At 37.4% G+C, this 13,898-nt stretch overlaps 1 protein-coding gene across 11 annotated transcripts in view; it reads right to left on the bottom strand.

Annotated features, from left to right (window-relative positions):
* WRN (WRN RecQ like helicase) overlaps positions 1-13,898 on the bottom strand; it is a 142,933-nt gene that overhangs the window by 102,462 nt on the left and 26,573 nt on the right. For 10 of the 11 annotated variants that reach the window (XM_024250704.3, XM_063726361.1, XM_054561026.2 and 7 more), the window contains 4 exon segments: positions 9,520-9,665; positions 8,884-9,032; positions 6,745-6,894; positions 5,600-5,669 (listed from right to left, as the gene is read on the bottom strand). In XM_024250704.3, coding sequence (XP_024106472.3) covers positions 5,600-5,669; positions 6,745-6,894; positions 8,884-9,032; positions 9,520-9,665 — 515 coding nt within the window. 11 annotated transcript variants of the gene reach the window in all.

The following is a 13,898-nucleotide window of genomic DNA, read 5'->3' as shown; positions in this document are numbered from 1 at the left end:
CTGATGGCCTCCACACCATCGAACCTCACTGTTAATTCTAGACTCTCATCTCACTCAACCTCTCCAAATGATTTAAAGCAACTGACAACTTCTTCCTATTTCAAACATTTTCTTCAGGTGACTTCAGAACTAAACACCTCCTGTACTTCCCTCCTTCATTAGTGGCCCTCCCAGTCCTCTTTGCTGCTCTCTCCTCGTCTTCCCAACCTCTAAATGCTGGTGTGCCCTTGAGGTCAATATGACATCTATTATTTATTTCATTCACTCTCTATTTTATCTCATTCAGTCTCACTGCTTTAACTACCATCGGATCTGAATTACATCTCCAACCTCAACCTTGAACTTTGGGATCATATTTCCAACTAAGATATTCTCTTAGATATCAATAATCATCTAAAATGTAGGATATCCAACACTGAAATCTAAAGTTTTCTCACCCAAACCTGTTATTCTCATAATCTGTCTACTATAACTGACCTTTCCATTCATCAGATGATCTGACCAAAATATCTTAATGTTCTACGAATCTTTACGTCTCACCCCTTACAGGGAATTCATCAGCAAATCCCTCACAATATGTATCTTCCAAATACCTATAGAAGCTACCACTTCTCATCACCTCTATTGCTACCCGCCTAATCCAAACAATTATTGTCAATTGCTTGGGCTGTTAAAATAGCCTCCTCTCTGCCAAAATGCCCTGGGGCTAAACATTTTTCCTCTTACAACAACCAGAAAAATCTTTCTAAAATAAAATTTTAATTATATGATTTTTCTGCTCCAAACCCTCTATGGGTTTCCCATCACCCATCATCCCATCATCGTATTTATTTTCATTAATAAGAAATGAAGTCAGATTCACAGCCCACAAGGCCCTACGTGATGTGGCCCAAGCTCCTTTTCTAGCCTCATTTCCTGCCACTCTTACCCTCACTCATTTCATTCAGTTATAGGCACTGTTCCTCCAAAAGAGCCAGCCAATCACCCTAGGAGGCTTTGCACTTTCTTCCCTCTAATCCTGCTATGCTATTCCTTCAGATAACGACATGGCTCCCTCACTTCACCCAAAGGAAATGAAGGGGCATGGTTTGCTTGGTTTGTAAATTTTCCCAAGCAACTCTAACAGTGCCTGACACATAAGCACCCATGCATCAATAAACATTTATGCATCAATAAACGTTCCCTTTCCAAACTAAGCTTCTAGAACAGTTGTTTACACATGCCTTAGTTATTTCTAAAACAACTAAAACAAGCTTCTAAGAAAATGTTTTCAAGCCAGATGCAGAGGCCTGAAACCCGAGGTATTCAGGAGGCTGAGGCAGGAGGATCATTTGAGGCCACGAGTCTGAGCCAGGCTGGGCAACATAATGAGACCCTGTCTCTGTTTCCACATTCCTCACATCTAACTTACTCCTCTATTCACGTTATTATGACTTCCACCCACCTCATTCTCTTGCTATAGTTATAGGACCTTCATGTTACCAAAGCCCGTGGACTCTTCTCTGTTTGAATAGCATATGCTCCAAATGACCACTCCTCAAAACACTCCTTTGCTACCCAGTACAGCAAAACTATTGTTTAAAAGATTACAAATGATAGGCACATTGCCAATGATGAATTCTAAGTCCTCAGTTTCTCAAACTCTCAGCAGAATTTAAAACAGTTGATAGCATCCTCCTACTTAAAACATGTTCTTCACTTCGCTTTCTGCACACCACACCTCCTAATTTCCTCGATGTCTATGGCAACTCCTTTGGTGTCCCCTCCTCCACACAAATGTTCAACACTAAGAGTTCCTCGGGATTCTCAGTCCCAACTCTCTTAACTCAAACTTTCCTCTGCGCTACAGCCAACACAACTAATTCTTGCACCACCTCCACTTTGCTGTCTTACAGGTCTCCCTCCCTTAACATAGCTAAAAATCAACTGTGTGACAACGCATCCCAAAATCTTGCTCTTCCTCAATGCTTTTCATCCCTGTTGCTTATGCCAACAACACAGGAATGATCCTTGACATGTGTCTTTCATCATTACCTCAAATTCCATTGGTTTATTAAATGTATTTTGAGGCTGGGCATAGTGGTTCATGCTTGCTCTATTAAATGTATTTTGAGGTCAGGTGTGGTAGCTCATGCCTATAATTCTAGCACTTTGGGAGGCTGAGGCAGGCGGAAGACTTGAGACCAGGAGTTCGAGACCAGCCTGGCCAACATGGCGAAACCACATCTCCACTAAACATACAAAAATTAGCTGGGTGTAGTGGCAGGCGCCCGTGATCCCAGTTACTCAGGAGGCTGAGGCAGGAGAATCGCTTGAACACAGGAGGTAGAAGTTGCGGTAAGCCAAGATCACATCACTACACTGCAACCTGGGTGACAGAGTAAGACTCAAAAAAAGAAAAAAAATGAATTTTGAATCTGTCAACTTCTCTCGATTCTCAACACAATTAACCGACTCAAGTTGCCATTACCTCTCACTTGGATTATTGTCACAGCCTCCCAAAAGATATTCCTACTGTGACTCCTGCCTTCCTCCTACCATTCGTTTTTTATTCTAGAGCCCAAGTTCTTATTTTTGTAATGTAATTCACTTCATTGCTGTGTTTAAAACTCTCAGTCACTTCGATTGCTCTTGGGAGGATATATAAACTCCTTACCATGGCCCATCTGCTTTCCTTTTTCTGCTTTGCCTTCATCCGCCCAGCCCTATTCAGTGTTCACTATACTGAACTACTTTCAATTACCTATAGATACCATAATTTCTCTTACCTCTATAACTTGGCACCTGTAATTTCCTGTACCCATTCTTCCCTATACTCTTCAGCTAGCTAATCTTTTTTTTTTTTTTTTTTTTTTTTTTGAGACAGAGTCTCGCTCTTGTGCAGGCTGGAGTGCAATGGCGCGATCTCGGCTCACTACAACCTCCGCCTCCTAGATTAAAGCAATTCTCCTGCCTCAGCCTCCCAAGTAGCTGGGATTACAGGTGCCCGTCACCACACTCAGCTAATTTTTTGTATTTTTAGTAGCAATGATGTTTCACCATTTTGGCCAGGCTGGTCTCGAACTCCTGACCTCAGGTGATCCACCCACCTCGGCCTCCCAAAGTGCTAGGATTACAGGCGTGAGCCACTGCGCCTGGCCTTAGCTAACTCTTGCTCAGGTGTCAGGTCTGGCTTTTACCTGCACTTTCTCCAGGAAATATTCTAGAATATTTCCCCCAATATGTGTCAGATGCCTCTCGGTGTGCCAACTACAGCACCTTATTTTCCCATAAGGTAAGTCCCATAAGGTAAGTCCCATAAGACTCATCTCCCTATACTGCAATTGCCTTCTTCACTCATCTACATCCCCAATAAAACTGTAGGCCCCTCAGGAAACAGAGTATGCCTGGCTTATTCACTACTGTATTCCCATATCGTAAAATGCTCAACAATATTTAATAAATGAGTAAATGTATCTTTAACTACTATATCATTTGGTGTTTATTAGCTACCATCTTGGGAATAAGTCAATGGGGAAACAATGTGTAAATATCCTTTTATGTTCTAATCTTTTTATCCTTTAACAAGAAGAAAAAACAGTCTAATAATAAAAAGCAAAAGAGAAAAGTGGTCATTTGAAAATATCATCCATACGTACATGAAGAAAATTAGAGAACAGTGATGCTGATACTTCTGGCTGAATAACAGAAAGGAAGGAAGGGAGGAAGGAAGGAAAAAAAGATGGTCATCTTAGTTATTAGGTTGGTGCAAAAGTAATTGTGGTTTTTGCCAATAAAAATTACCAAAACTACAACTATTTTTGCACCAACCTAATACAATTCACTGGAATCTGAGTCAAGATGTCACAATATACTCTCACATATAATGTAATAAAGGGAAAAAAAAGTGAAGATCAAATAATGTAGCATTACAATGACAGGTACACAGATACCAGGACTTCCAGTACTATGTTATTAATATATGTTACTTTAGTGAAAAATATCATGAACATTCCTTGGAAGCATTTTCATCAAAATTGCACATGTAACAAAATTGTACATGTAACCTACATGCAATTCCACAAACCATAAAGCCAAAAAATCATAACTCTCCTCTGTTGAATTTTAGTTTTATTATGAGTTAAGTAAGTTCTTATATACTGTTTCCCTAAACAGCTTAAAAAACCTATCACCTGCCTCCGTTAATTAACATACAGTCATTCCTCTGTATCCTTGAGGGATTGGTTCCAGGAACCTCCCTCCCACTGATATCAAATCCATAGATGATCAAGTCTCTTATATAAAATGCTGCAATATTTGCATATAACCTATACACATTGTCCTGTATACTTTAAATCATCTCCGGATTTCTTATAATACCTTATACAATGCCTACGCATCACTTCATTCATATAGATTCAATGTGGTACTCCATGCAAGAAATTCAACTTTTCCTTTTTTAAAACTGTGAATTTTTTTTTTTTGGCTTGAATGTTCTCAATCTGTGGTTGGTTGAATCCACAGATGCAGAACCCAGGGATATGGAGGCTGACTCTAAGTTACAGCCGCAAGACCTCTGACTACAGAGAACCAGCAGGTATTCATAGGAAGTGGCTCTCCAGGGAGAAGAAGTAAGAATAAAGACTATTCTACCTTAACAATATAAAGGAGGGCCTGCCACCCACAGAGGCTCAACGACAATTATAAAGAATATCATATCATTTTATATGAGACAGTCATGCCATATTTTAAGAGTATTTAGCAAAATGGCCTAATTTAATTAACATCTTAACAAACAATCATTTAAAATCTCCAAAAGGAAGCTACAAGAATAGTAATAACTTTATATCAATATAGATGCTTCAAATAGTTTGTCCCTTTAAGTCTTCACAGTTATTCTATAAAACGGTAAAACGGACATTATGCTAGTATCTACATTCCACGCTTGGAGAAACAGGTACATCCCAGGTCACACGGCTGGGATTCACATTGGTCTGTGCAACAAAAAGCCTGGGCTCACCCACTCCACTACGTGGCTCCTTCTGCTCTCACTGGCCTATCAAGACCTCTAAAAACAGCACTGAGGTTAGATGACATGTCCATTATTTTTGGAGAAAAATGACAGAAGAAAATTAGAAATGTAAATCAGTATGTTAGAAAGCACTGTAAAAGGCTCAACAATATTTAATAAATGAATAAATGGATCTTTACCTACTTCATCACTTAGTGTTTATTAGCTACCATCTTGGGGATAAGCCATCTTATATGTTTTAAAGCATTATATAGAAAGCATTTTAAATACTTATAGCAGGGATGTATAATCTCTAGACTAGGAGAAAGCTGGTTGTGTCACTGCAATAAAAAGCCACAAAGCCCCAACTCTAGAAGCCAAATACATAGCAATGCTACAAAGTAAAAGAAGCAAGGGCTGCTTTGCCACAAGTAACAAAGATGAAACACTAATCTTGGGCCCTGATGGATCCCATCCTAACGTCAGGACTGCTCAGACATTCAAGAAGTTACAGTACTAAATGCTTTGCAAATACGTGAATATTGCCTTTTTTGGAGATAAACCTCACAACAGAGTGAATTCACATTTTATTTATGGATCTTAACATACCTTTATTTATAGCAAACCTTTGCACAGTATCATCCAAAATTTCTAAATTTCGGTAAATAATAAAACCAGCCTATAAAAAAACAGAAAAATTTAAAAAGTATGCTAAAGATCACCGAAATAAAACAGTAAGTCCCATCTTCAGAAAAATCGAAGAGAATGATTCGCAAAGCACCCAAACATGGAATTCAACCTATTATGTGACACAAATATCAATACGTCCTCATTTAATAATCATACCAATTGTGAAAATCGAGAAACGTCCCTGAGCCTTAAAAGTTTGTTTTCACTTTTTCACACTCAATATTACACATAATATCCAAATAAAATAACCTATAATGGAATCTAACAAAATGCAATCTAGTAAGAGAAATCCTACTTAAATCAGCTGAGAATATTAGTCTCAAGTTTGGGGATATCTTTTAAAGGAAAATTATCATCCAATTTCCCTAACAAAAGTGAATAGTTTGCTGGTTACAATTCAAAGGAGTTTCCATTCCTTTGATAGATGCAAAGGAGAAACAATAAAATATTCATCTACAAATGAAAGCATGAGTTAGGAGAAAACAAATTCACTGTGGAATAAAATACGTTTCTTAAAAAACACACAATAGTGCTATATATAAAGATAAGCCCAGATTTCACTACATACAAACATGTAAACATAAAAACATATCTAATGGCAGCAACAAGCTAAATTTGGAGGCAATTTTTCTAAAATTTCACCACATTTTATATATAAGAAATAATGCCAGTTTCAAAATAGAAACTGTACTATAATTATTTTCATTCTGAATTGTTTATATATCAATTCCATCATCAGTACTATTTATGCTTGCTCAGCCTGGATTTATTAGCCTTTCATGTTTTCAGCAAGTTCACATTTTTTTAACATACAAATTAGACATTAATTTGGCTTCATGACAATGAAAATAACTAGCATTGAACAATCTGTTGATTGGTACTTGCTAATTAATATCGAGAATGAACAGTTTCACTAAATGTCTTCCTAAGCATTTTTCAATGCCAAATTGATATAAAATATTTTGGTAGAGTTTCTGCCACTACTACAATAAAATTTTTCTAAAGTCATTTATAATAATGTTTTTAAAACACATCACAATTTCTAAAGATCTTTAAGCACGTACATAAGCATCAGTGGCTGCATACAGTTTCTGGTCCTCAGTGAGAGGAAATTTACTCCAATTGCTACAGCGGATAGACTTGTCTTTCAGGAGCTGTTTACCTAAGAGGTGTTTAACCAGACTGTTGAGGCTCCAGGTCTCTGTACATTTCAGCTAGAAATGATGAAAAAGCAACATAGTAAAATCAGTTCCTGTTTTCAGGTATTACCAAATGATACCAAATGAACATACCACAAATAAAATTAGGAAATGTTATACCAAAATACAACCCACAGATAGCCTTCAACAAATTCCCTGTCACTAAAAGCCTCATATGCAGTCCACATTGTAAGAATTTAATTCTAGAATTTCCCTAATGTAGGTATTAACAATCTTGGACTTTAAAAATATTGTTCATGAAAAAAAGTTGGTTAGTAGGCTTTCTACCTCCCAGCCAAATGAATACTTGGCTAAATATGAGAATTTAATTTAACAACTTCATTAATAAAATATGTGAAATATAGGTGATGGAATTGATAGCCAAACTTGCACTAAGAGCACTGTATCGCAAGAGCTCCATTATGCTCTCCCTTAAAAAAAAAAAAAATTTTTTTTTTTTAATCCATGTAACTGGTATACATGGATTAAAAATATACACCTAAAACACAATTTTACATTTGCAAATATATGAAAGTGAAAGAGTACCAAGAACTGGGAGGAAGGAAAAGAAAAGGCTTGCTTAAAGAAACTGTATGTAATCCCAGCACTTTGGGAGACCGAGGCAGGTGGATCACAAGGTCAGGAGATCAAGACCATCCTGGCTAACATGGTGAAACCTCGTCTCTACTAAAAAAAATACAAAAAATTAGCTGGGTGTGGTGGCACGCCTGTAGTCCCAGCTACTCGGGAGGCTGAGGCAGGAGAATCGCTTGAACCCAGGAGGCAGAGGTTTCAGTGAGCCAAGATTGCACCACTGCACTCCAGCCTGGGCAACAGAGCAAGACTCTGTCTCAAAAAAAAAAGAAAAAAAGAAAAAAAGAAACTGTCTGCCGGCCAGGTACAGTGGCTCACACCTGTAATCTCAGCACTTTGGGAGGCCGAGGCAGGCAGATTACCTGAGGTCAGAAGTTCAAGATCAGCCTGACCGACATGGAGAAACCCCATCTCTACTAAAAATACAAAATTAGCTAGGCATGGTGGTGCATGCCTGTAACCCCAGCTACTCAGGAGCCTGAGGCAGGAGATCCACTTAAACCCGGGAGGCGGAGGTTGCAGTGAGCCGAGATCGCACCATTCCACTCCAGCGTGGGCAACAAGAGCGAAACTCCATCTCAAAAAAAAAAAAAAAGAAAAGAAACTCTATGCCAAGACAGTGGATTAGAACTAAAGGTTTTCCATTGTGGAAAACTGTGTAGCAATTCTTCAAAGACCTAAAGAAAGAAATACCATTTGCCCCAGCAATCCCATTACTGGGTATATACCAAAAGGAATATAAATCATTCTGTTATAAAGACACATGCATGCATATGTTCACTGCAGCACTATTTAACAATAGCAAAGACATGGAATCAGCCTAAATGCTCATCAATGATAGACTGCATAAAAAAAAAATGTGGTACATATACACCATGGAATACTATGCAGCCATAAAAAAAAAAAAAAAACAAGATCATGTCCTTTGCAGGGACATGGATGGCACTGGAGGCCATTATCCTTAGCAAACTAACGCAGGAACGGAAAAGCAAATACCATATGTTCTCACTTATAAGTGGGAGCTAAATGATAAGAAAATATGGACACATAGAGGGGAACAACACACACTGTGGGAGGTGGAGGGTGGGAGAAGGGAGGAAGAGAATCAGGAAAAATAACTAATGGGTACCAGGCTTAATACCTGGGTGATAAAATAATCTGAACAATAAACCCCCATGACACAAGTTTACCTGTGTAACAAAAATGCATATGTACCCCTGATCTTGAAACAAAAGTTAAAAAAAAAACTAAAGGTTTTCATTAAAGAACATTCACTTGGAACTTTTTTATTGCTACAAAAACATTATATAACAAGCTTTTTCAAAAAAAATCTAACATTCAGATAGAAAGTACATTCTGTGTAACACAAAATTACCTTCATTATGAAAATTATATATATGTTGCTTTTACCTTTTTATTGGCAACATCTGCCAACTCCACAAAATTCTTCAATTTGATATCAAAGTCACGTAGAAGTTTCCACTGATCTCCTTCAATTCCTACACCTGCCTTTTTAACTGCTTTATTTTCAAGCAACATTTTTAATCCCTGGGGAAAAACTGTAACATTTTCTTGTTATTTCCATAAGTTCTGTCAAGTATGATGGATTTATGTCCTACTTCTTATATATACCATGTTTATGTTTAAATTTGTATTTAACAGTAACAGTAATTTTAAATTCAGAAACACATTCACCTTGAGTATTTCTTAACTAAAGCCAACAGTCCTGATTGATAAATGACAAGAAAAAATAATCAGTTTGAATGCCACTCCTGCTAGCAAAAGAGGTACATATCCTGGTCATTTAGTCTCTTAAAATTTCAGTTTTCTCTTCTCTAAAACAGAAAAAAATGTCAATGCCTCACAGGTATGTTGTGAAAATTAAATAAAACAAGGAATGTGAGTAAATCAGGTAGAACATAAATACTTAAATAAATTTGAGATAATGAGAGAACGGCCAGCTAATAAAAGAACTTAATTTTATAGCGATAAAGTTGACATATTACAATTATCAGCCATATAAAAATGAAACGAAGAGCTACCAACCTGACATGGAAGAAATGTGGAACAAGTAACATTTGCTCTCAGACACACACAACTGAATTAGTGCAACTTTGCCAAGTTTCCGTTTATTGTATAATGGTGGCCACTCCATGTCAAATCCCACCACATCCCCATCTGATAGACTCATGCTAAAGGGAGAAAAATAGTGTAAATTAATTATGTGAAAATTTTAAACTTCTGCATAACTAAAGACATAATTCAAAAATTAAAAGGCAACTACAGACTGTTCAAGTTATCTGCAGCACATACAACTGATAATGAACAGCCAGAAAATATGTAAAATTTCTTGAAAAATAAGAAAAGACAAATTATTCAGCAGAAAAATGGAGAAAAATATGAACAAGTAATTCCCAAAAGAAAATCCAAATGACCAACAAATCCAAAAGATATGGCCAGGTATGGTGGTTTACCCCTGTAATCCCAGCACTTTGGGAAGTCAAGGCAGGAGGACTGCTTGAGACTAGGAGTTTAAGACCAACCTGTGCAACACAGCATGTCTCTACAAAAAAAAATTAAAAATTAGCTGGGCTTGGTGGCACACACCTGTAGTCCCAGCTACTCAGGAAGCTGAGGCAGTAGGATCACTTGAGTCCAGGAGTTCGAGGTTAGCGTGAGCTATGATCGCATCACTGCACTTCAGCCTGGGTAAAAGTGCAAGACCGTGTCTCTAAGAAACACAAAAATAAAAAATAAATTTTAAAAATCCAAAAAATATGTGAAGACACTACTTCTCACTAGAAGTCAAAGAAATGCAAATTAAGTCTACATGATTTCACATCTGACTGGTAAAAATTAAAGTTTCAAAATACCACATGTTAAGAGGATATCTATCTATCTAACTATCGGTGGTGAATGTATAAATTGGTAAAATCCTTTTGGAAAAAAACTTAGACAACAACAATATCTAGTTGAAGGTGCATAAACACTATAACCTGGCAAGTTTTGTCGCAAATAAATGAAACCCTCAGATGTGTACAAACAGAAATGTTTAAGAATGTGCATTGCAACACTGTTTCTACTGGCAAAAATTAGAAACAAACTAAATTTCCATCAACAAGAGAATGGATTGAACCAACTGTTGCATAATGAAACATTGTAAGATATAAGTTAAAATGTAACTACACAGATCAACAAGAAAAATTCTCAAAAACATAGTGTTGAGTAAAAAAGACAAGTTACAGAGTACACATAGTTTGTTAGCATTTTTTAAAGTTTTTAAATGGGCAAAATAACATTATATAATATTTTCAGATATAAAATTATTAAGTACTATTATAAAAAACATGTGAGCAGCCAGTGGCTCACGCCTGTAATCCCAGTACTTTGAGAGACCAAGGCAGGAGGATCACTTGAAGCCAGGAGTTCAAAACTAGCCTGGGCAACATAGTGAGACCCCATCTTTAAAAAATATAAATAAAAAAATTAGCCAGGCATGGCAGCACACACCGGTAGTTGTAGCTACTTGAGAGGCTGAGGCGAAAGGATCACTCAAGCCCAGAAGGTTGAGGCTGCATTGAGTATGATCTCACCACCGCACTCCAGCCTGGATAACAGAGCAAGACCCTGTTTTTATTAAAAAGAAAAAAAAATGCACAAAACTCATAGAAGTTATCTCAGAGGGGCACAGGGGGAGAATCAGAAAGAACAAACATGGGGCTTCAGCTGTATTTTATTGTTTCATTTCTTAATAAAGAACTGAAGAAAACAGGCCAGGCGCAGTGGTTCACACCTGTAATCCCAGCACTTTGGGGGGCCAAGGCAGGCAGATTGCTTGAGTCCAGGAATTTGATACCGCCTGGGCAACATGGCAAAAACCCCATCTCTATAAAAAATGTATATAAAAATTATCTGGGCGTGATGGTGCATGCCTGTAGTCCCAGCTACTCAGGAGGCTGAGGCAGGAGGATCACTTGAGCCCAAGAGATGGAGGTTGCAGTGAACCAAGATCACACCACTGTCACTCCAGCACGAGCAACAGAGTGAGACCCAATTAAAAATAAATAAATAAATTGAAGAAAATTAAGATTTGATAAACAAAGTGGGAGGAATGTGCATATTTATTATATTGTTATCTATTGTTGTTGATACTTGCCTATTTAATAGTTGTTAAAAATTGAAAATATATTTAAAAAATAAAAGAAACTCAGCTTCTGCTTCAGGCCAACATGATATAACAAGGGAGGCCAGACTCACCCTTCCGTCACAAACAAATCTAAACTTGGACGAAACATATAAAACAACTGTTTCGGATACCAGACAACAGGCAGTACAGGACTATGATCTCTAAGGGAAGGGAAATGAAGGGTGAACCTTACAGTTGCCCCACATTCTTCCTGGGACCCATTGCAGACAACAGAACAGGCAGAAGAATCCCAAGGAGAGCACTGAGTTGGGGAGACAGAGTTCAGAGCCCTGGAAGCTGAAGGACCTGGATTGGAACTCACGGGGCAGAGTTCTGGAGAGGAGGAAGCTAGGCAGGAAAAGAGCTCCAGAAATCTCCCTAAGGGACTCCTTTGGTCTTTGCAGAATACGAAGACAAGCATGCATAGACTAAAACTCCATGGGGCTGGGCAAACAACCATAAGCTGAATGATTCTTAGGACCGACTTACACAAAGGTAAGAGGCATTAAAGTTCTGAAAAGTCAGAGAAGAGATCGCTGATCACCAGAGGCAGTCTACAAAGACTCCAGAAGTGTCACATCTTATTATAGGGCTAAATTACCCTTAGACTAAAGGCAAATGTAGACTTTCCCTGGTCAAGCTTGAAAACAAGCCTCAAAACATAAAGTTGATCTTCAAGTAACTTAGATGTCTGACAAAGTTCCTTTCTTTAAAGGAAAACAGTAAAATCTAACATTCCACAAAGTAAAATCACAATGCCTAATTTAAAAAAAAAAATTAACAGCTGTAAGAATAAACAGGAAAATATGACCCATAACCAGGAGAAAAATCATCCCATAGAAAGAAAAAATCCTAGAATAATGGAATTAACAGACAAGTACATTAAAACAGCTATTAAAAATATGCTTAAATATGTTCAAGAATTTTGAAAGAAACATGAATAATGAGAGCCAAAATAGAAAAAAAAATTAAGAAGCAAATGGAACTTCTAGAGATAAAATATGTAGTATCTAAAAAGAAATTCACAGAATGGTATAAACACACCAGACATTACAGAATAAAAAAATATAAATGAACTTGAAGACAGGAAACAAAACCATTCAAGCTATTCAAAATGAAGCACAGAAACAAAAAAAAAGGAAGAAAGAAGAAAAGACAGAAAGGAAAGAGCCTCAGTGGCTTGCGACACAGTATCAAGCAATCAAACTTGTGTGTACTAAGAGTCCCAGAAAGAGAAAAGAATAACAGGATAGGAGGAAAAAAGATCTGAAGACATTTTTCAAATCTGATTAAAGGTATAAGCCCACAGATCAAAAAAATTCAATGAACTCCAAGCCGAATAAACACCAACCACATTACACAAGGGCACATCATAATCAAATTGTTGGAAACCTGTGGTAGTAAAAATTTAAAGCGTCCAGAGGAGGGGAAAGCAAACACAAAAACTCTGCCTGCCTTTTATAAAATACATACAAGTCATCAAAACTACAATTCTTCAAGTCAATTGTGCTAATTGCCTTCAGATATGACATATTATAGCAATGCTGAAGGTAAAATGGTAGAGTTAATATGTAATCATAAACAACATATTTTACCTCCTCTGTGAAACTAATTCAGTATAATGAGTCTCAAAGTGGCCAGATAACTGTAGTAAAAGTAAAAACACTTGAATGTTATTTCTAGCTTATATCTACACCAGTAGAAGACCGTTAATAAATAGCTTAACCTATCTCTGCCTTTTGTTTGTTTGTCTGTTTGAGACAGGGTCTTGCCCTGTTGCCCAAGCTGGAGTGCAATGGTGTGATCAAGGCTCACTGCAGCCTCAACCTCTCAGGCCCAAAACCTAGGCCTGCTGAGTAGCTGGGACCACAGACACCTGGCTAATTTTTAAATTTTTTTGTAGACATGGGGGTCTTACTATGGCTGGTCTCAAACTCCTGGGCTCAAGCGATCCTCCTGCCTTGGCCTCCCAAAGTGTAGGGATTACAGGCATGAGCCACTGTGCCCAGCACTTCTGCTTTTTTTAACCCAATACATAACAAATTTTTTTTTCTTTTTTTTTTAAAAGGACAGGTATAACCACATCAAAAAAGATATGAATGAATTCCTTATTACCTGTTTTATGCTTTGAGAGCCTTAGATTGCATTATTGCAGTCCTAATTTTACAAGGCAACCTTTAAAAGTACTAACGGACATTTCTAATGTTTTTTGTTTGTGGGTTGTTTTTTTTTATTTTAT

Source organism: Pongo abelii, chromosome 7 (assembly GCF_028885655.2).
Source record: "Pongo abelii isolate AG06213 chromosome 7, NHGRI_mPonAbe1-v2.0_pri, whole genome shotgun sequence".
NCBI lineage: Eukaryota > Metazoa > Chordata > Mammalia > Primates > Hominidae > Pongo > Pongo abelii.
The sequence above is the reverse complement of the archived record's forward strand: the minus strand, read 5'-3'. Positions and strand labels throughout refer to the sequence as shown.